The sequence below is a fragment of the Cololabis saira genome, chromosome 9 (genome assembly GCF_033807715.1).
Source record: "Cololabis saira isolate AMF1-May2022 chromosome 9, fColSai1.1, whole genome shotgun sequence".
Taxonomy (NCBI): Eukaryota; Metazoa; Chordata; class Actinopteri; order Beloniformes; family Belonidae; genus Cololabis; species Cololabis saira.
In genome coordinates, this window is record NC_084595.1 from 23,869,079 (window position 1) to 23,893,590 (window position 24,512).

General features: G+C 39.2%; 1 protein-coding gene across 1 annotated transcript; it reads left to right on the forward strand.

Annotated features, from left to right (window-relative positions):
• inpp5l (inositol polyphosphate-5-phosphatase L) lies at positions 1-22,251 on the forward strand. Its single transcript, XM_061728868.1, has 16 exons — positions 1-422; positions 8,639-8,680; positions 10,169-10,269; positions 10,628-10,715; positions 15,568-15,631; positions 16,211-16,314; positions 16,548-16,600; positions 18,700-18,819; positions 19,090-19,174; positions 19,275-19,370; positions 19,460-19,534; positions 19,731-19,804; positions 19,887-19,998; positions 20,524-20,592; positions 20,679-20,738; positions 21,504-22,251. Exons 1-15 carry the CDS (start codon positions 363-365, stop codon positions 20,718-20,720), a joined length of 1,185 nt encoding a protein of 394 aa, XP_061584852.1. The 5' UTR covers positions 1-362; the 3' UTR covers positions 20,721-20,738; positions 21,504-22,251.
• The last annotated feature ends 2,261 nt before the right edge of the window (positions 22,252-24,512 follow it).

Genomic DNA, 24,512 nt, shown 5'->3' on the forward strand with positions numbered 1-24,512 from the left:
TGCTCTGCTCCGGCTGTCTGAGCGGCACATGCTCCGTCCTCCTGGCTCTCTTAGCCCCGCTAAGACGTCACTAGTCCAATTAACTCAGAAAGGGGGGGGAGAAGAAGAGGGAATCCACGCATGTCGAAAAACCAAGTGTTCCTGCTCCCGGGGCTTTGGGCGATGAGCGCCGCTCCGGTGTACGATGACGACCTGATGCGACAGCCCGCCATCCGCAGCCCCGCAGCCCCACGAGAAACCAGAGAGATGCTGGTCCGTGAGAACTGAACTACTCGGTGCTCTCGACGCGTAAGCCTTTTATTTTTAAGCTCCCGCAGAGCTGCTTTTCGTGGGCCCAGCACGTTTCCTCGGTTTTGCTCAACATGGAATCCTTCACTGATGTGCTGCTCGTCTCCGCCAACGTCGGCTCCCTCTTCGACAATGTAAGTACACTGGTGAAAGTTCAATAATAATAATAAGGGGAGCTTCAAAGCAGAGCTGTCAAGAGGATTAGGCTCCACTGAGGAGTGAGTGGTTCAAGTTCACCGCGTTTAACTGGGCTGCACTGCCTAATAAAGCCTGATTTATGGTTCCGCGTTAAATTGAGCCTACGCCGTAGGGTTACGGCGTAGGTTACGCGGCACGCGCACCATACTTTCTTAATTTGTTCATTAAAACAAAGACCGGAGTCAAATAAAACACCCAAATTCCTACCAATTGGTTTGATGTAGTGTGATATTACTCATTGTAAAGGTGAAATACATATGCATATTAAACATAGGTGGACTTTTGCCGCGTTCCATTTGTCCTCGGAAGTGGGGATTTCCCAGTTCCCAGTTGGAGTTTTCAACTGGAACGCCCCTCGTAGTGGGATTTCCCACTGGGAAAGTGGGAGAGTCTTCACCACCCCCGAGTTCACATTCCGAGATGGCTGCCCCGGTTGTAAACAGTAGAAGAGAGCTCCGTAAAAAGTCGTAGCACTTCATTCTAGTTTTGGTCACACTAAATCAGTCGTATACAAATATTGTTCGGCATATATATGCTGCTATAGTGTAATTTACATTTTTTATGTGGTATATGCGAACACAGAATACATACAAACTTGTTTACCTACTTTGTAACTGGAACGCTGAAAACTCGGCTGTGACGTTATTCCCAGTTCCGAGTTCCGACTTCCGAGGTAAATGGAACGCAGCCGGAACGCAGACCGGAGTCAAATAAAACACCCAAATTCCTACCAGTTGGTTTGATGTAGTGTGATATTACTCATTGTAAAAGGTGAAATACATATGCATATTAAACATAGGTGGACCTAGCACGACATCTTGATGAGCTTCAAAGCAAAAGGAAGAAATATATATTTATATATGCACAAACTAGCCATTTACCATGCTTTCTTTTTCCTTTTTTTAAAATTCTCTTACTGATTTAGATTATTTTATTCAAGTTTTTATTTATTTACTTATTTTTTTTACATAAAATACCAATTCAAAAGCATTTGAATTACAAGTCAAGAAAATGTCAATACCTTTTAGGCACTGTACGCCACCGTAGCCTCTGCGTCGGTGTAACGCGGAACCATAAATCAACCACTTGTAGGATGTTGTGCGCGCCTTGATTCAAAGTTTCTGCAACTCGTTTGAACTGTGTGTCAATCTTCACCGCAACATGCCTCCGCTCAGAGGTGTTCTTCCGCTGTTGTTGAGGACAAGAAAAAGGGGCCAGCTTGATTCATTTTGACGTTTCACGTGACCGTGTCCTTGTTAAAATAAACTATTCACACCTGTGCGTCTCCTCAGACTATAAACTAAAACGTCACATCGACAACAAATATGCACAGTTTAATCCTTAAAAAAAAAAAGTTTTACATCAGTGAACGTGTATAACTGCAAGATTTCCAGAAAGAAAAAACAAATTAGACATATTGAGAATATACTTTGAGACTCTTGGAGAAAGGGGTTTGCTTCTTTTTTTGGCCAAGTTTCCTGGTTAGATAATGGTATAAAATAAGAGGCACAGATTTTAGTGAAACCCAGACCTCTCATTCCCAGATGTCTTGTTGACCTAGAAGAATGTCAACAATGTGCTTGTTTTCATTTCAGTCAACATCCTTGGCACCGCAGTGGTCTTTCAGATCCTCTTAAGGGCTAAATTTGACGCATGTGTATGCTCTCATGTAACCATCTCTGATCCAATAACTCATAAGCAGCGAGAATCACTGTTTTAATGTTAGCACCAGGAAATCTGTATTACTCAGTACACTGTTTAATTATATTCTCATGAAAAAGTACGGCATTTACGTCTCTGGTGTATCACTTTATTCCTACAATCTAAGTTGTCATTATTGCAACTATCTTAGATGTTTCTGTCTGCTCAAAATTAAAAGTAACATAACATTTTCAACATAATTCAATTTGGCCAGTTTGTTATCTAACTTGTCTAAACACGTCTAAATATCCTGTACTTTTGTTTTGGCCTGGGCTGGCTCGACAAAAGTTTTAGATGTTGCGGGGAGGGAGGAGGGTTCTTGCGGTCATGGAAATTTGGCTCTGGACCATATTTCCGTTTGCCAGAGCTTGCTCCAATGAAAGCATGTAAGATCCCATTGTGGAAGATACGTAAACAGATGAAAATCTCAACCAGGGGAGTTGAGCTTTTCTATTTACTTAGGCCCCTCTATTTCTATAAACAAACACTCCTGGACATTCACTCAGGATAAGAACAGGATCTTAAGCACAAACATAAAATAAATCCTACTGCTTTTACAGTGCAGGATAACCTGAGTGTCATGTCAAGAGACACCCTGCCACTATAGCAGTCTTTTTCCCTGATATTGTTATCACTGAGCCTGTGCAGCTATGTCCAGACAGTTTGTTATCTAACGTGTATATATTACAGTTAGACTGGATTAGTGGGTAAGTGCAGATCTGACTTGTATTAAGTGCATAAATAGGTCTCTGCGTGTAGCCAAAGTGATGAGAAGTGCCTTTCATGTAAAAAAAAAAGCTGAGCTGCATCCATCTGTCATGCAAATGGACTATGCAAACCCATTTCTCTGGTGACATGAATGGATCTGGCAGAAGACTGTATTACTCTGCAGCTAAGTTGGAGGTCAGTTCAGAGGCTGCTGTGTAAGACATGCAAATTGAAAAATTACGTATAAGGGATTGTTGCTGAGTGAGAAATGATTCACCTTTCAGAATCTCCTACTCGGATATGTGGCAACATATTTCACTAAATGGCGCTGGCCTTTTTTAAAGTGTGCACTCGAGTCAGGACTGTTGGGGGTTTGTCACGCTCTAAATAAGCTGGAGGAACCTTGTTGGACTTAATGCTCAGTGTAGGTTTAACCGTCTGCTTCCCTCACACCTTTTATCATATTGTAAGCTGTCGGCCAGCCATGAATTATTATTGGAGGAGGCCAGATTGTTTCAGTCATAAGTGTATTTGAATGTCGTGACATCCTGGAACACACTGCCAACAAAGCACACTGGGTCATTTTTCCAGGAAATCCTCATTGTTTGTTTAACTTACTAAGAGTTTGTGATTTATGTCTTTTTGACTGCCATGTGGCCCACTTGACTATTAGCTGGCTAAGTACTTCTAGAAGTTTAAGTTGCCAAACATTTTTATTCTTTTTTTTTTTATTTATTTTTTAATGAAACTGGAGGAAGACTGAAATGAAATGTACAGTTAGGGTCAGAGGCATTTGGACAGTGATGTCGTTTTTACGATTTTGTCTGTTATATATAACCACATGTATTTGAAATAAAACAATCAAGATGTGATCAAAGTGTGAGTTCCAGTTCAAAGTTAAGAGGTTTTACAAAAATATGACATTAAGTAGAAAGTATTAGGACACACTTACTGGTAAGAAATGACATGGCCACATATTTCAAGAAAGATTGAGATGAGATATCTGGTCTGGTGGTGAAATATATATAGTTGGTATTTTCCAGCTGTTTGACCACTAAGTTGAAGTCAATGGCGATCTTGGTGCATGGTGAAGGTCAACATTATCCTGAAACAACATCATAGGGGAGAGAGCAAAAACCATAGGTCTAACCTCATCAGTAGTTTTTTACATTCTTAATAAGAAAGCACTGGTAAGCTCAACAATATCAAAAGGCCTGGAAGACCATGGAAGACAACTAACGTAGATGATCACAGAATCCTTTTTTTGGTGAAGAAAAAACTTTGCAGCATCACAAGGGTACTCTGGAGAGGAAGGGCTTACCGTTCTCAAAAAAATCTACAATCCAGAAATGTGATTGCAGAGCGTTTAAACAAGCAGTAAAATTAAATTTTTTTAAAAATGGAAAAAAAAATTTGACTTTGTCAGAAAATATCTAAAAAAACAAAAACAAACAGGAAACTGATTAAAATCAAGACATTTTTACCAGAATGATGGGAAGAGAAAAGTATGGGGAAGGAAAGAAAAGGCTCACTATCAGAAGCATACTACCATGTGTTATACACAGAGGAGGTCGTGTTATTGCATGGACATGTGTGGCTGTGAGTGGAACAGATGGTGTTTATTGATGATGTGATTGTTGATTGTTGTAGAAAGATGATTTCTGATGTGCATTGGGTTGTACTCTCTGCTCATATTTTCCAAATGCTACAAAACCAACAGAACAGAGCTTCAGACTGTTGATAGACAGTGATCCTAGAATTATTGCAAAGGGAACTCAAGACTTTCTACACTAAAGTCAAAGAAATGGAATATTATTCAATGACCAGGTCAGTTGCCTGATCTCAGCTTCAGAGCACACTTCTACTGCAGTTACTGAAGATAGAAAAGCCCACAAACAAGCGGCTGAAGCTGAATGAAGTGAAGGCTTGGCCAAGCATCTCCAGGGAGGAAACTCCCGATTTAATGTCCTATGGACTCCAGACTTCAGGCGGTTACTGACTGAAAAATATTTTCATCCAATTATTACAAGAATGTCACTTTGTCCAAGTATTTTTTATAGAAGTAACTAAAAATGGCTGTAATTCCTAATTGGCAAATGCCATTTTTCCTGAAACCTCTGGAAATAAAAATGAAACATTGACTACAACTTAACTGTTGTATTTTACATCCATTGTGGTGGTGTATAATACAAAAAAAGATAGTTCTGGACTAACTGTAACTCAAGTTCACATGTTAGAAAAGCTCAAATATATTCAGTGCAACATACTATAATAACTTAGTTTTATTCTGGTGTAGAGGCACATGTAAAATATAAATTCTTGTTTCTGTTACATCTAAATGAAGCAATATCTACAAACTCCTTGTTTTCTTTTTCTAACTTCCTCAATTTCCACTAGTTTTGTCATAAACCTGGAAGGAAAGGTGTATGGCAGTTGATGATAGTTTTAGATGTTACTACATTCTATACATTCAGATCAAAAACGACCATAATAAATCCCTAAAAGGTGGAAATCTAATATTTTTGCAGCTCATAACCCTACTGAGCAGGTCTACTACTACTACTACTACTACTGTCATTTAGCAGACGCTTTTATCCAAAGCGACTTACATCTGAGAGAACAAACCCGAGCAATTAGGGTTAAGGGCCTGGCTTAGGGGCCGAAGGTGGTTCATCTTGGTTGCCATTCTGGGGCTTGAACCTGGAGAATCTTCCAGACCCAAGCCCACCTCTGTAGCCACTAGACTACCAACCCCCAGGTCTGAAACATTAGTTGGGTTTTTTGCCATTGATTTTAGTATTATCAACTGTTGCATGGCGCATCCATCTACAAAATTTTATTTACAATGCTGTACTTGAAAAAAGTCGGGGTCATATAAAGTAAATTGAGAAAAAATAAATTGATTCTTGCATTCTTGCATCTACTATCTTTGCAAACTCTATGAACCAGTCTTGTCAATTAAACTTCTTCTTACTATACATCAAGTTTGACTGCATTGAGGTTATTACTAATGCTAACAAGGGAGTGAAATAACCTTTTTAAATGGATGATCTCAGTAGGTGATTGAGTATTTGAGGAGCAAAATTTGGCAGAAGATCTCCACTTTGTCATGTGAGAGCATAATGGAAAATTGATTGGCTTATTCTCCTTCTACATTGCATAACAGCACTAACACCTGCAGTGGACAGTAACATTGAAATTGCTCCAGGATTATGGAGGAATGTCATTGTGCATAATGAGAGATCACAAGTCTAAGCTTGACACCTGTGATCCCTGATCCCTCAGGCAGCACTGTATCAAGAGCCATCATTCAACAGCTGCCATATATGGGTAAGAGATTACTTTGGGAAACTTTTATCAAGGACTACAATATGGACCCAATACTCACAAATGTATATTAAAAACGTTAATGTGCAAAAAAGCAGCCTTCCTTTGTTGAGAGACGGCTTTGACATCCCTGGACTCAGAGGCATCATGAGCTCATCACACATTTATCAATTAATTGTCTGTTTTTGATGCCTTGTTCGCTGGACCCAGGATGAACACAAACATCCAGACCACTCCTTTTCCAGGCATTTTGAAAAAAAGACGATGCAAAACAACATTCAAAACAACATGCAAAGCCATGGCTGAGGAAGAAGAGAGCATAGGTACTGGACTGGGAGGCCTGCGGTTCTCATCCGTCCCCTGTGCAGAGAATTTAGAAGACACAAAGACATTATTAACAATAGCAGGATGTTTTTTAAGAGTTGTAAAAGGCAATAGCAAACTAGTACCGGTAAACATTTTTTTATGTTTTAGACCTGAATTGCAAAACTGGATGAATATTAACAAATTAAATGTTTATGAGAAACAAAATTAAATATCTTGGTTTCATCTTGTCTGAAAAGAAATAGAAGTCCCAGTAAATGTTAGAAGTGCTGTGTATTTATTTTTCTTATTAATTTTCTTACTTGCTTTTCCTTATTATCTCACCTTTTTTAAATTATTTTGGTTTATACAATAGACAGCACAGTGGCTTGGAGGTTAGCACTGCTGCCTCGAAGCAAGAAGGCTCCCGGTCTGAATCCTGGCGGGGTCTTTCTGTGTGCTTGTTCTCCCTGTGCTTGCATTGGTTTTCTTTGGGTACTCAGGTTTTCTCCCACAGTTCAAAAACATGTATATTAGATTAATTGGTATTCTAAATTGGCCGTGTGTGGTTGTTTGTATTTGGCCTTACGATGGACTGGTGATCTGTCCGTGGTCTCCAGTCCATCCCCATGACCATAAATAGGAATAAGTGAGTACAGGTAATGGATGGATAGATTGTTTATACTATTATTGTTGTTATTATTTTATTTCTTTCATTAAAATACTTCACTGAATTACAATTTCACTGTAAAGCCACGACCATAATAACAGAGCATTATAGTAGAAAAAAACAAAACAACAAAAATAAGTAGCAATGTTTACAAAGCAGCTGAATCCAATTATTTTACCCACGAAATCTTAAATTTGTTCATATCTGCCCCTTTGGTTGGTGTTACTTTTGAAACTGTTTCCCTGCTTATTATATTGATTAATAATTTTTACGAGAGCAGTTTGGTTTGTGGTGGTTAGTGCTGTTGGTTCCCTGAACAAACGATGACTTGAGTCTTTCAGTGTGGAGTTTGCATGTTCTCTACGGGCCTCCATGGGCTTGCGAGCTGTCCAGTAACCAGTTATCCTTATAATAATCTCTGGTACCACTGTGAAGCAGCTGCTGAAAATTAGATTCATGCCAATGTCTAAAATAATTAAAGGTGTACAATTTTAAGTCTAAAGCTGTAGTTCAGAGATTTCTCTCAAACATTGGGGACCATATGTCGTTCTGTCATTTAATGTCCAGCTTTATGGTTTATAATAATTCTCTTCATGGAACAAATAAAGGAACTCAGGACAAAGTGTATATTTTATACAAATGCAATAGAAGATAATATTACTGGCATATTCATGAGTGATGCCAGAAGACTGTAGAGTCGATGTGACAGATGGAATATTGCTTGTTTGACTGGATGAGTCACCATTATTGTATTGAACCCAGCTGTGTGTTCTGCAAATAGACATTTTCTCCTGAGTGAGTCTTGTCCTCTCCTCTACAAGTTTTTAAACTTTAGCTTGGGAGGTTTGTGTTTTCTGAACAGATTTATACGCTGCATTCCTACGTCTCATAACAACCCCTGGTTTCATCAACTGCTGAAGTTTTTATAGTGAATTCTTTCTTTGACTGTGTGTTGCCCTTGTTGCACCCAGTGAGCTCAGTGCTGGTCTTATCAAATCGTTTGCAAATCCATACCAGATTTTGTAATGCAGAATAAGGCTCATAAAACAAACATAATTATTATGCAGGCTACAGGCTGTCTGTAAACACTGTCTAACCACGTAGCGGTTCACCAGTGAGGTTCACGGTCAATCAGAAGTACCAGTTCTCACCAAAAGGCTGTAAAATCCTCTCTTGTGTCGTTCTTACAAGAGATCATGGTGTGACATTTGTATAAGCACTATTTTAAACAACAAAACCTGGCCTGGCTTTTTTGTCTTTGTTATTTGATTAGGAGCTCTGTTTTTGTTGTCAAGCTGTTGTTTTTCTGAAATGTTATTTGCTTAAAATGATTAAAGTTTGTATAGTATAACATTTATAAATCCTTTTCTAGTTTGTCTGCAATAAATGTAGGTACAGGTAGTACGTGTATGACTGATGATTTCACTCCTTGTCATTTGGCAGGTGGGGGAAATTCAAACTGGATGGCTGCAAGAGTTGTACAAGGTAAGGTTGAGCATCTTGCAGTAGTTATATTGGTCTGCTCAATATTAACAATTCACATTTCCAAAAACTGATACTTTGCTAGAAACGTAGCAATAACACAAGAGAACCTCCCACAGGACATAAATAAAAAGATAACTCTAAGTAGAGATGCACCGATCAGGATTTTGAGGGCCGATCACCGATCTCCAAAATCAGTATCTCCCGATCCCGATATAGCCGATCACAGCGTGAAATCCATAGATTCGTCAATAGTGTGTCTCATGTATACAACACTGACATTGTATTATTAGGTATAAAAATTAGGAGATGAGAAAGTATCATCATGAATTGTCTGTTTTATTGCAGGCTGAGGCAGTATGTAATATTTCACACTCTAGAGACTCTTAGAGACGACTTAGACTCAGTTTACAAAGACTAAGTGTAGCTTACTAGCTTCAGCTTTCCTGTGGTAATAATTATGTACAACATGTGCAGCAACACAGACAACAGCAGACATGTTACTCTCTAAACGTTGATACAAGTTGTAAACTATAAACCTTAGTTTTCCTGTGGAAAGAGGAATTAGATCTTAAAATTAATTATGAATTATTAAGCTTTGTGAAAGCATCCGCCGTGTGTGAGGAAACTCTTCACTCTGGAACTCCAAATGTCCCTCGTGAAGCCGATTCACGCGACTGTCGTCCTGCATAAGGGTTAAGGTTAGGGTTTGGATGTGGCTGTATATATTCTGGTATAACTCCGGCGGACATTCATCAGTGAAATAATTACGACTCAGCAGCGCGTACCGCGGATCCGATCGGCTAACGACGCGTTTAAACCCGATGTCTTCTACAACAGAAAGCGGCTGATGATCAAGGCGTATGAATCCATTACCTTACGATGTAGTTCTTTATTTTTCTTGCTGTCGTTTATAGGTCTCTGTTACGTTCTGCTGAGTTAGCGTTGCTCCTTTTCTGTCTCTGCCTTAAAGTAGTGCCTAGTAAACTTTGGCAACTCAATATACTCCTTTGTGTGAGAAAATTTCAAATGTCTTATCAGCTTTGTTGTGTTGAAATTCTTTTATAACATTCCTCCTCTGGGTTTTTCCTTTGCACACAGCTTGCAAACTGCAAATTTGTTGTCCTTTTCGGACATTGTAAAACTCCCATACCGGCGACGCCATTTTCAGTGTTGAGGTTTTGTACAGACGGCCACGCCCCCTTAGGACACCTGGGTCTGAGATGAGGGAACACACGCCCTGGCGGCGGTTTGTTGTTGTAAACGTCATCTGATCGGCCCGCTTTGAACTGATTGATTATTTTCCGATCTCCGATCAAAACCGATGCCGATCAGTTGCCAATCGATCGGTGCATCTCTAACTCTTAAAACATTTTGACCAAAAAAACAACGGTAATATATTTATGCTGTACCACAATGCTGACTCTTTTCATTCACCTCTAATGCAAACCTGCACACTGGGCTCAGACTCTCTGCTTTGCTTTGTGACAGACAATCCATAAGTACAAGCCACAGTTCATCGCCCTGCACTTCCAGGAGGTGGGAGGAAAGGACTATATGGTCAACATGGGAAATGCAGAAAACTTCTTCTGGTAGGATTCATATGCAAATCATAATCCATGCTGACCACTGCAACTCCCACTAACGTATCGTCTTTTAACCTGACAATTTCTTGGTGTATCATGTCAAGACTTTTCTTTTTTTTTTTAATATTCACCTATTGACCCTGAACACAACTATTTAGTTAAGCTTGATATGAGTAAGAAAACAAGGGAGCGTGTGGCAATTTTATTTGAATATAACTTGAATATTACTTCTCATCATTCCTACTGAACCTCCACTAAGCTGTCGAGTTTAATATACTGCATCATTAAAAATGATCTATCTAAAGAAATTAGTTTTTTTTTCTCTTTGTCTTGGTGATTGTTCTGTGGTCTCTGCTCCTCACAGGAACATTGAGTCCAGTGAGGAAATGAAAGATTTTGACAGAGTTTGCATTTATGTGGACAATGAGTTCCGAGCAGAAGACAGCTTCACGGTAAGAACCAGGCAAACCTCTTAAATAGTGGTTTCACCGTCCGTCCACAAGATGGAGTCATCCTCCACCTGAATGAAGCATCAGTGGGGGCTGAAGCACATTATTGTTGGATGAAAACCAACTGCTCATGTTAATAATTTTGACTTCAGTTGACCATCCCAATTACCGATATATCATTTGTTGCTTTTGCTGCAATACTGCTACCATTTGACTGCATACTGAGGTCATTTTAGAGGTTGTTTTTCTTTGTTCTTTTTAAGAAATTGAATTGATGTTGTGAAAGTAGATTCAATGTTTTACACAGAGCCTTAATTACATATTATATACTCCCTCTAGATTTGTATTTTGAAGTATTTATTTATTTATTTGAAGTTGTTTTTTGAGAGTGTTTTGAACCTCAACCGAATAAATTTGATCTGACAGACTGATCTCCATCTAAAAAACATGATCTAATACATATGTGGACACATTATCTCTGATTAACTGACAGAAGGTTGTCCATCATTGCCTTTTGTCAGGTAATGAAGGACAGAAGTTGTGCAAATTAATCTGAAACTGTCAGATGTCTGCATCTGTCAACAGGTATTTTGGCCTATTTTACTTGGGTAAACTGCTGCAATAGTCTAAGGTTTTGAAGGGATTTTCTCCATGCTGCACTTTTCTACTTTCCATTCATGCTTGGAAGGATTTAGATCATTACATTTTTTAATCAGGGATTTTCCTTCTTCTTCTTTTTTTTCTTTTTTTCTTTAGTTGTATGATTTTAGTCATTATCCTGTTGGTGGACCTTTGACCTGTGACTGATACTGACCGTCCTGACACTGTGCAGTATGTTTTGATCCAGGATGCCTTGATAATCTTGAGACGTCATACTATCCTGCACAGGTTCACACCTCCCTAAGATAGATGCAACAAAGTCGCCACCATACCAAACTCCTTCTATCCGGCCTCAAGTCCTCCACCATTGTCCCACTGACAAAAACATCCATCACCAACAGTCTGAATGACTTCCGCCCAGTAGCACTCGCACCCATCGTTATGAAGTGCTTTGAGAAACTGGTGTGGAGTTCTATCATGGCCTGCCTGCCAGCAGGGCTGGACTGTCAGGTCGATCCCAGAGGGTCAGACTGGGTCCCCACACCTCCACTACTCGCCGCTGTGTGCTAGGGCTGCACGATTCTGGACAAAATGAGAATCACGATTTTTTTTGCTTAGAATTGAGATCACGATTTTTTTCCAATATAAAATTTATTGCACTTATTACTTTAACTTTGCAACAGCTGAACAAAAATATAATAACAATAAACATCTCTTGTCTTCTTTACACAAACCTTTGAATAATTTAAACAATAATAACAATTTTGAACAATATTTGTTCCTCCCTGAGTTGAACACCCTTTCAGAAAGGGGACTTGTAATAGATCCTGTAGTTCTGAGGCAACAAATTATTCCTCTGGCTGCTTTTTGCTGTAACAGCTGACATTGAACATAAAAACAATAAACATCTCTCTTGTCTTTAAATAATTTTAACAATAACAATTTTAACAATATTTATGTGCAATATGTGTCAGGTGATGAGAAAGGTAGATGTTTCTCCAAATGTAATCCACAATCATTAACAAAATATAACAAACATGACAACATGATAATTGACCATGACAGGACTACAACAACCTAGAACATAGGCCTAGTCCTTTTTTTATGCAGCCATCTTTACATTTTTTTTTTTTTTTTTAAATCGCCGTCATTTGGAAATGAGATTGCGTTCAAGCATGAATCGAGATCGCGATTTTTTTTTTTTAACGATTAATCGTGCAGCCCTACTGTGTGCTTAGCCCACTCCTCCACACCCATTACACTTACAGTATGATTGTGTCCCCAACCACCCCAGCAACAGGATCATTCAGTTCTCCGATGACATGACAGTGGTCGGACTCATCTTGGGCAAGAAGGGTGGGTTCTGTGTGGAGAGAGGGTCGCAGTGTTCAGGTTTCTGGGGATGGAACTGGAGCAGGACCTGACCTGGAGTGCCAACACCAAGGAACTGCTGAAGAAGGCACAACAGAGGATGTATTTTCTGAGAATTCTCAGAAAAAAACATCTCCCACAAAATCTGCTCCTTTGCCTTCTAAAACTGTCATAGAGAGTGTGCTGACATGTGGACTGTGTGGGGGGTACGGCAGATGTGCAAAAGTCGTCAGGGCAGCAGAGAAAACAATTGGCTGCAGATTTAGACATCGAGACCCTGAACGTTGCCACTCCCAATAATACCAAACCACACGAGTTCATGTCATACTAATGATGGTTAAACAACTAGTTTGAAACATGACTATATGGCAGAGATTTATGGTCATTTTTAGGAGTGCTAACAAATCTATCCAGGTTTACCTGATCACATATTAAAGACATAAGAATGTGGATATTTCATATCCACATTTCATAAATAAAATTTCAGGAGAAAATAAGAGAAAAAAAGAAAAATTGTTTCAATAAACAGAAAGGGTACTAAAAATGTATCTACACTTGTAGCGCTTCGTTACAGTCAGATCTTTTTTTCAGTTTTCTCTTTTTTTTAGTTTCATACTTCAACACCAACGTACAGACACATGGAAAGCCACAGACCTTTGCAAGAGAAATATATTTCATACCTATAGTGTGAAACAATGTTGTAGTCAACACAGTATGGGTACTGGGAAAAAAAAGTTAAAGATAGATTTGTTAAGTCACTCATTCTGCTGCCTTTTTTAACGCCATCTATTGTTGAACAGATGTGTCTGTTGCTGCTCTCTGAGTTTATAAGCTACTTAAGTGCCATTATAGAGCTGTTGGACTCTGTCCAGGTGCTGGGTGCAGCCTCAACCTCTACATCAGACATAAAGGCTGTTTGTTGAGTCCAGCCTTCTTTGTGTGACCTGTTTCTAAACAGGAAACCCGTTGGTGTCTGTCTTGCACTGTATTCTTGGTTGCCCCACATAGTTCCTGTTTGGAATAACTCACCTCAAGCACAGAAAAGTAGCTGAGTATTTCTTAAACTATTAACCCTTCCTCCTCCCAGGTGATACCCTCACGCGGCAAGCTTGACATTAGGGGTCAATAGCTTCATCTGTGAACTGGGGGTGCGTGAAGTAGTGCGCGGGGAAAGTCATCGGCCAGGTGTGAGAAAGACAGGCCAAAGTCAATACATTTAACTCTAGATTAAAACTATTGATCTCAGCCTATTTGTACACGATAAATTAAGTGTGTTGGTGGGTCAGAAGGGTGTTGTAAGACAGCTGGGACTAAGTTTCCTCTGCACTCTAATGTTGGCACCTTCCACTGTTTGTCCTGAAAGGGTTGCATGCACCCTCTCTCACACACTCACACAAACACACACACACACACACACACACACACACACACACACACACACACACACACACACACACCACCTAATGCCTCATTCTCATTTCGGCTGTGCCACCTGCATTGATTTTCAATTTGTTTCTTCTTGGCTGCAGATCATCAGTTATAAAACCAAGAGAGAGTTTGGGGGGTTTCTCCTTTCACAGGGGGTGCTGAAGCAGAGGGGGGCAGACATGTATGCATTCCCAATATAAATGGTGTTTTGATAAAAAATCACTTGAAAGTCAATATTTTTTTATTAAACTGTGACCAAACCTGATTGATGAAGATAGGTGTTTGGCAGAGTATGTGCAGGAGAATGTGTATCTGGGTGTGTGTGCATGTATGCTTTGCTGTATATAAAATTGTTACGATTCAAACATGAAGTAGGTTTTGAATTATAGTCCTTGAATCCCCTGAAAATAATTAAATATTTGCTTTTCAGCTGTGAAATGAAACCACAGCATGACTTTCTTTAAAACTTGTCATAAATATTCTGCAGATTCTTGCTCGTTCAGACTCCTCAGGCTTGTTCTAACCTTAGTTTGGGCAAGTTGGTCACTAATTGCAGTTCACTGGAGCTGACAAAGGCGACACTTCCATTTTATTAAATGAGGATGACTTTGGCACTGAAGATAAATGATCTCTTCAGGGAGAGATCTCTCATGCTCCAGCTGAGTATGTGTGTGTCAGTGTGTGAAGGGGTGGGGTGTCGCACAGCGGTCCGTCACACCCCGAGCCCCCCGCCTGCCGGCTGATTTTTCTTCGACTCCCAGTCATAGCGGCAGTGTTGGCAGACAGCAGGCCTACTGCTTAATACCTTTTAAATGGTTTTAATTTTCTGTCTTTATTGATTTCACAGGGCATGATTAATCAGATCAGTGGAGCAGGCAGTTAGTACATTAAAAATTGTCAGCCCCATGTCAGGGATGATTGGGCGCTGAAGTGTGTGTATGAGGGACTGTATCTGGATGTGCTGCACAGTTAAACGCTCATGTGGAACATTTTTATTCAAGTTTCATGTGTCTTTGTGAAAAGAAAATATACTTTGTCTTGTTCAACACAGGGCTAACAGTTTAGTTACTTAACTTTACTGTTGAGATTCTTTCCTGGTTTCTGGTTTCATTACAAGTATTTACTGTGAAAGGGTAAAATAAGTTGTTTTGATTAATAGATTATTAGCGTTTATTAAGTTAAAGGCCAGCAATAGAAAATCAAAATATATGTGAAACACTTTTCAACAAAGATTTTGGAGTCACTATTTGACTTGGTGGATCAAACAAATAAAAATATGCTGAGTTCATTATAAAGATTGAACGAAAAGTAACATAACCATCAAAGTTAAAATGTCATGTTATTACGTTTCTTACATATGTAGAAAAAATTCTTGAATTTTGGTTCTTTGACCAGTTTAACTTGTGTTGTTCCTTGACTTCTTTATCACATTAAAAAATTTGTCTTCTCTTTGCAGGCTTTGGGGAGTATGTACTTCATCCACAAGACACTGAAAAATGTCTATCAGTATGACTTTAATGGTAAAAGAAATCCTCATCTAGACACTTTCATTCATTTTTTTTTATTGTTTCTTTGCGCATCAATTAATGTTTCAATGCAGATAGTTTTAAATCCCATGGAAAACTATCGCACTGCACATCTCACAGTTTTAATAGATGCCCTCCAGCTTAAAGAAAGCGGTTGCATGACTTGGAAAGGAGCTGGCACTTTTATTTTATTTATTTATTTTTTAGATAAGGAATTTTAAGATGTTCCTGTGTGTAATGATAGTTTGATGGCTCGCTCTCCCAGGCACATATTTGCAAAGAACTGGAATTTAAAGTGGAGCTGTTCTTTGCTGCTGCATAGTCCAGTCACGTTAGGTGTGAAAAAGCTCCTCAGAAAAGCTTATGGAAGAACCATAAACATCCCAGAGCTGCCACTCGCAGTGTGGCCCAAGCCGATCGTCGTTCACCAAACACAGTCTAATGGCCCATTTATATATTCTCTCATCACGTATGCCGCTCTGATGAGGTTAACACCAGTTTATTGATTGCTGTTTGCATGTTTTCTCACTCTTTTACATGTCACCACCTTTGCTCTGCCTCTCCCTCTCACAGTTAAGGATTTTAAAGCAGTGTTGGGGCAGGACAAGCATATGGGCGCTCTAGACAGGGTCACCACCGTGGAGAAAGAAAAATTCCCAAAGAATTTCTGGCCTGATGTGAGTATGTATGCAAGAGTGCATGGGGAGTTGTGGGAAGGAGTGATTGTGGGACTAAAGAAATGCTGAGACAAATTAGTCTTCTGGGACTGCTAGGGCTGTCTGCCTGGTCTGACAGGGAGATTAGATAAATTATCTGCAAGAATCGATAATTATCAGTTCCGTCCTTTAAAGACACAGCACACTGCTGTTTAGTGACTCGCTATAATCTGTCTTTTTTTTTTTTTTTTCAGTTCAAGTGGTCCAGGAAAGGTTTCATGAGGACCCGGTGGATCATACACAACCAGTATGTAACATACACCTACATACACCACTCATTTTCAGTTTTGGTTGTTTAAGGAAGTGAACTGTACAAATAAAAAAGGCATGCTGTAACCACAGACTGTAAACAAAGCAGCATTGAGTCGCGTGAGCCGTTGGTTTCTGAAGACCGGTTTTGTAGCCCGGGGGGGGGGCAGCCAAGTTGCTTGGGAACCCGACAGGAACACGCCCACCGCATGCCAATCAAAGTTAGCTTTGCTCCCTACTCTTTCCGTCCATCCTGTCGAAATATCCACGGGGCGAGCGTCAGTCATTTACAGCAGGATAAGGCACCCCCTCCCCAAACAATGTAAACCATACTGTAAATATGTTTATTTCTGCTCTAAAGTTTGAAGTTTTTTGTTCTGCATGAGCCTCCATGCAGGAGGGAGATGGTTGGTGCTTGGCTTTAACACAAAACTGCCACATGTGATCACTCCAGACAGGTTTCAAGAAATGTTTTCTTCTGGTTCAACCATAAGGAGCCAAGTGTTAGAACTTTTTCAATAATTTTTAAGTATCTCTGACATCAGACAGTTAGTCCTGCTGCTTAATTGTGTCTTAACGTGTGACATCACTATCTAACAGCTAAAGAGCCTGACTTGTTCATTTCAACCAAAAATAAGGCTAATATAACTTTCCTACAAGAAATTATGCTAATATATCAGTCAGTATGGTTGATTCTAGTGCTGTCAAGCGATTAAAAAAAATTGTGTGATTTAATTAATTAAGATCTGTAATTAATTAATCTTTTTTAATCTCACCTAAAAATTGCTGAGAAAAGCTCTCAACTTGAGGTGTATTCCTTTTAAATTCACAACATTATTGTGGCAGATCAAAACATTGATGTATAACAAAAAAAGTGGCTTCATAAAGTCTTTTTTTTTAAACAGACTTGAACAGATGCAGTCCAACTATTTACATCCACTTGGCAAGAACATTCGCCATCCTCTCGGTCGCAGACTTGGGCATGTGCAGGATGATCTCCTCTAGTTTAGTTTGGGGAAGAGCGTTGCTGTGGCAACATCGTTGCTACTAACGTTAGCTGCAGCTGCGCTCGCGACCGGGTGCTTTGCGTTTATGTGGTTAAACTTGAGCTGCTTAGGTGGTGAGCAAAGTCCTTTCCACAAAGAACTTACCGGTATATCAATCTACCTTAATCAATGGTGCCGTCGGGGGGTTTTAGAAATGTTAATTCCCCTTTCTCTGGACCGACAACTTTCACATGCTCCTCCATTTTCACTTTTCTTCTCCGCTACTCCCCCCCCCCCCATGTCTGTCCAGCTACAATGGGATCCCACCAGCGCATGTTAAACAAACCTAAACACAGTGACAGCCAATCAATGTCCACTTCAAGGTGTTACTGACCATTGTTTTCCACCCACAACTCAAGCACAAAAAGCCCACCGCACAAACACAGATTTCAAAATAAAGCAACTCGCAAACAGAAAAAGTAAAGTTAGAGGTTAAAAAATAGATTAAGCGATTAAAAAAAAAAAAAAAACAACAAAAAGGCTAAATATGCCTGTAATTAATTAATTGCAATTAGCACGCTAATTTGACACCTGTAGTTGATACATTATATTGCAACATAATTACATTATTTTCATAGGTCGTTTTTTGGGGGGGGAGTTAACCTCCATGAGACATAAAATGGCTGAACCATAAAATTTTAATTGAACCCACTAAGTCAAGGTCAAGATATAACATTTTTAATTTTGATTAAAATTTGAAAAAAAAAAAATTTTTGAATACTTTAGTGGCAGAAATTTGGGAATCAACTGTTTATCAACTTTATATAGATGGTTATCTATATAACTGCGAAGACCCAGGTCACTAGAAAACATCACAAGAATCAGGATACATTTTTAATTAATCAGCATACTATATCAGGTGGTCTAAAAAAACCTCTAAACTGCATACTTGTGCCTACGGACTCACCCACTGAATCTGATCAGGCCTTGTTGCTATCAGATCATTTCCTGGTTTCCTTCTTTACCTGACCTGTGTGTGTGCGCGTGTGTGTGCGCGTGTGTGTGTGTGTGTGTGTGTGTGTGTGTGTGTGTGTGTGCGTGCACACTTCAGAGGTCTAGACCTGGTCAACATCCATCTGTTCCATGATGCCTCCAACCTCATTGCCTGCAACTCCAGTCCTTCCATCTACTCAGCCAACCGCAAAAACGCTCTCAGATATGTCATCAACAGGTAGCTACATGTGGCTGAAAATATATGGCTGACAAATGTTTAAATTACACTCTGAATTACACTAAAGTGCAATTTAAGGCTTCTTAAAAGATGACTTGTATGAATAGTACATGATTAGAACACACACTGGGTCATGTCACCCGTTCTTACAGCCTTTTCCACCTTGTAAAAAGCATTGTTTCATAATTGACTCTTAAATGTGACCTTTGTGCACACCGAAAGGAAGGGTTATAAGAACAAAAGATACCTGACATTCCTATTTCCCTCCAGGATATCAGACAATCGCTACACCACTCTGCCTTTCTTCCTGTTTGGAGATTTTAACTTCCGCCTGGACACTCTTAGTCTTGTCCAGGTCTGTAACAACAAATCTCAAAGTTTAAAAAACAAATCATGGTGTATCAGTTTACCATTTTGGCATGTTCCTTTTCCTGTGTTCATGTCCCCACGAGCAGCATCTGTCCATTGAAGCAGATGTGCAGACAGTGAAAAAGGACAGCAGTAATGAAGTGGAGAAAATCATATGCGAAGAAAAAGACAATGACCACCAGGTGATTAAAACAGCAAGACAATTAAGACATTAACTGATGAATATCTAAAACCCGGCTTTCGCTTTAATCGCCTTTTATGTCTCCTGCAGGTGCTGCTTCACATCGAGGATAAGCTGTTTGAATACCTGCACCAGGCAGTCTTCAGAGAGGACAACGGCAGAGCAGTAAGAACTGATCTTTTGAGGGCCGAAGAGAAACTCTTAAGAAACAGACCTTAGATGAGAAACTGTCATGAGAAATAAAGAGCTATCATAAGTTCAAAATAAAATGATGCACCCACACACAGACACGTCGTTCTCACTCAATTCATGCTTTATTTTTTTAAGTGTTGACATTTCCAGTAATGCCTTTATTTCTCAGCTTTTGAAATACGACAAAGAAATCGCAGCCTTTCATGACGTAATGAGGGAAGAAGACATCAAGTTTCCACCCAGGTAAAACTGAGCAACTTTCTGCAAATCAAATGTGTCCAATTCTGCTGTTTTTTTTACACCTCTTTTCTTGTCTCGTGCACAGCTATCCTTACAGTGAGGACTACAATAAACCAACGCAGTATATGAACACTCGCTGTCCGGCCTGGTGTGATCGTGTCCTCATGTCACACACTGCCCATGAGTTCATCCACGGGGTCAGTCATAACTTCCTGCGCGTTGTACCACATGTCTTTGTACTTCCTCACGATACGATCAGATTTCCAGCTAAAAGCTCACAGAAAACAGAGTTTAAGATGACGGTGAAGGATATGTTGTCACACAGGCTTAATGCAACTGCAACATTTAACCAAACATCAGATTATTATCGCTTGTGAATTAACTTAATAGATAAAACATCTGCTGCCACAAATTTAAAACACCAAATCCTGAATTCTAATCTTCTATCTAATAAAGTGAATTATTTACAGCTTACTCTTGATTGTACTGTCAAAATCAAGATAAGATAAGATAATCCTTTATTTCTCCCTCAATGGGAAACTCACATTGTTCAGCAGCAAGTAAAAAATATATATAATTATGGAAAATAGACAGTATATTTCTGTCTATATTCATTCATTAACATTTCTTTTTAAAATGTTAAGATGCTGCAGATCTAAAGTCTCGTTGTTTTCCCACTTTGTTCATATAAAAAAGCTCAAGAAGCTAATTCTTCTTTTCAGAGAGGCGATGATGAGAAGAGTGTTGTCTATAACACGATAGGTCCTCATTTCTGCATGGGAGACCATAAGGTAAGAGTGTTAATAGGATAATTATTGTGAAGGTAATGAATCAGCTGTGTGGAGTGAATATTTCATGGTTTTTCTTTTTGTTATAGCCTGTATTCTTGTCATTCCCATTGAAGACAAGTAACCATTGACTCCGATCCTTCTTCATGGTAAGACTATATGTTTGTTTGTGTATGTGTGTGTGTGTGTGTGTGTGTGTGTGTGTGTGTGTGTGTGTATACTACTGAATCGCATGTGGAAACATGATGCTTCTCGAGGGTAAATTCAGAGAGCGATCACAGTAATCTTGCTCTGCTCCCAGGGGAGCCATAACCAGGCTGGCCCACTGGAGTCACGATATGAACTAAGATGAAGTGCCTGTGGGACACAAATGCTCCTTTGTGTACTGTGTAGTTTGAGAACAAGCGATCAGCACCTTTCACTGATCTATGTCTATTGAATTCTCTCCACTGTCGCATTGTGGCTACACATTAGGTGCATTGCAGGCTCTGTTTTCATTAATTACTATCTGGGTGGTCGACCAGAGAGAAATTCATTGTGCTCGACAGCGTATCGGCATTTTTACGGCCATGATTTTGTTTTGCTGCCGTTTAAATGTATTTTTTCAAGAATGGACTGCTATATGATGATTGTCATTCTTTAGTGGGCTTTAAAATGATGAGATCAGCACAGCGAGTGAAGCTGAAAGATACCACAGCCAAGTCCTGTTTCTTCTTTGTTTTAAATTTTGAGTCTATGAAAAACATTGTTCCCAACCTTTGTGACGGGGCTGCATACATTTTACAATCCTACATCAAACATGCATTGCACGTGAGCGGTTCCACAGTGGTTAAACAGAGTTTGATGTCTGATCTCATTACTGTGCTGTTGTTGTTTTTGTCAGCACATGATTTGCATGACTGTCTCTGCTGCAGGTCAATAATCACACCACCATCTGAGCTCAGTCACGGTGGAAAATCAGCAGGATTTCTGCCACTTCATGTGAACCACCGGACACCTGCAGGATTTAACTCTGTGCTGGGAACTTTGCTCCTGGAATTCCATACTGCAGCTGGGAAGATCTGATTCTTGTTTTTTTGTTTTTTTTTTTTTTGTGGGACCAAATATCGGGACCTTGACATTAACGAATTTTTATATTTTTGAACATGTACCTATTTTCAAGGCAGTGTTATACACATACATGTAAAAAAAAAAGAAAAATGTCAAAAGTATTACAACTACTAATTTCTTACTGTCCCCACATAATTTACAACCTCAAATTAGAAAAAGTTGTGATGGTATTGATGATGGTACTAGTTTAGTTGGACTTTTATTTCCTTCCATAATCTTATCGTCTTTATTTTTTTATATACACATTGTCTTGCACTTCAGACCAACATGGGATTGCAGAAAAATTGGAAGGGCTTCAATTTAGGTCTGGTAGTTAGAAAAAGAAAAGAGTGATGTTATTTCACTCTTATGATATTAACAAGTGATGGTGACAATGATTTAGATCAAACGTAGCATCAGTGCATGGCTGAGGGTGTTTCTCAGTACCATATATGCAACATTTGGACTTGTGTCATGAAGGTTTAGACTCGGAAAGTCTTCCTCGGGACAATGTACTTCAGAGAACAGGAGCATGAAGTTTGTTCTTTTTCTGCTGCTGGAACAGCAACATAGTTTAGGCCCTAGGGTTAATTCCCACTAGACCCACATGTCTTTGAAAATGTAGAGGACATTTTCAAATAGGCTCTATCTTGATAAATCAACTGCAGCTTTGAGGGGAGAAGAGTTATATTCTCAAGACAACTTTAAAATTACATTCAGTTATACAACTGAACATTAGTACAGTATTTCAAATTTTGAGTTGAGAGCTTTCTCCTCCAGTGCTTGTTGCTGGTTGATACAAGTGCATTATGGGATACCATCTCAAGTTTACACAAGTCTCTCCCTGAAAGCATCCTCGATTTAAAAATAAGCAGAGCAAGAACACATCTGGAGATTACAGCCATAAGTGGCCAGATGCAAACTTTGAATTACAATGATTTTTCGCACGCTGACGACACAGGTACAGGCAAGAACATTTACTGAGTTTTAGAAGAACAAAAATGGAAAGTTGTCAACAAAGAAGGGATTTGCATATTTGTCCTTCTCTGGTGCATGATATCATGGAACAAGGAATCTGGAAGAGTTTCACTTTGTGAAAGTAAAAGGCACAAGCCAAAGCCGGACACTCATGATCAGGGACTGTCATTATTACATTAGGAAACCTTTTGTCACACACTATAAAATGTTCACAAATGTTACTTTATGTTGCAAAAAAGAGAACCCTCATGTTAACTTAACAGAAGTGATGTGAATATCTAGGATGGATCATCACAATGTGCATTGTGGTCGGAGAAATCGGTATCCCAGGTCTTTTTTTGGAGGAAATAGATGCTATGTGCTCCGGACCAAAAACGAAAAGGACAATCCAAACGCGCATTTTAAAAATGTAGAATGATACATTGAGATTTTAGAGCAACATTAGCTGCCTTCAAGAAAAGATTTTCTGGGCATGTTCTTCCATTTTTCAATAAGATCATGCAAAAATATAATCTGCACACATTGCAAAAGCCTGTCTGAGGAAGAAGAGGGAACAGGTACTAGAAAGTCTGCAGACCTGACCTCAACCGAACATCTGCCTGAAATGCGTCATTGCTGTGTACAGTATCCTCAGTGCCATAAAATGCTTGAGTTATGGTCACATTGAGGAACAAATTAGTGAAAGCTTGTTGTTTTGTACTTGTTTTATAGCCCCTTTTGGTTCAGATAGATGTATATTAACATGAATGTAAAAGGCTTTCAATGGAAAAATCACTGTTTTGTTTGGTTTAAATTTTTCTTTTTCTATACCATCACAACTTTTTATTATATGGGGTTTTATTCAAAATGTATCCCTGCAGAAGATAGTGCTTGTTGGGAAATTATGCAGTTGAAACTGACGGTACTTTTGTGTCGTCCACCCTGATGTTTTTACTATAATTGTGCAAAAAATATTGGATCTTGAATGTCAACTATTGAATACTGGTCTTTCTAGTTCTCTGTTTTTAATTTGCATGTCATTCTGTATTTAGTTCAGGTATGTGTTTTTGTTTTGTGTTTTTTTTTTTAACGTCACCGAAGCATTTTACACACAGGTTATTTTGATGATCGCAGATAAAAACAAATTCTTGAAGCATGTCTAGACATTTTTTTTCCCCAACTTGTTTACATGTCAACACAGCAGCTCTAACTATCAGATGTTTGAGCTTTTAATATCTTTTGACGGTGTCAGAATGTAGACGAAAACACTAGACAGGCCAATAATATGTTACAGCGGAAAAAAAATATTTACTGCAGTTTCATCTGCTGCGATAAGAGACAAATGTGTAATTGGCAACAGAATGTCCCCCTGTTCAACCTACAGTGACATGTGTTTCTATGTACAACCCGTACATAATACCAAGTGCTTTATTTCACAAGCTACCGTACTGCGCGGCAGTCATAGACTTATGACTTTTAGCTGTCCTCGCTTCCCCTCTGCTCGTCTCCCCCGCAGAGCCATCACTTCCATCTGGTACGGTCGACATCAACCTTATTTCATTGCCAAAACAGTTATACGGGCAAACTCTTGTGCTTATTTACATATCCAGTCAAAGAATATAGATGTTTTGATCGGCGAAATTTTTAAAACATCAAGGTGATGAAAATTCTGGATATATGCAGTTTGTACACAAACAGGTGCACTAAAGTGCAGCGCTGCCAGCGCCGTTTCATTCTGGATTTCTTTCTCAATGTCTTTATTTACTTGATCCATAGTCTAATACTGTAGCATCAGTGCAGTAAAATGTAAATCATCAGTTTCTGGCTTTAATAATGAGTAAAATATGTTAGCTATTTGTTGTATTTTGCTTCTCTAG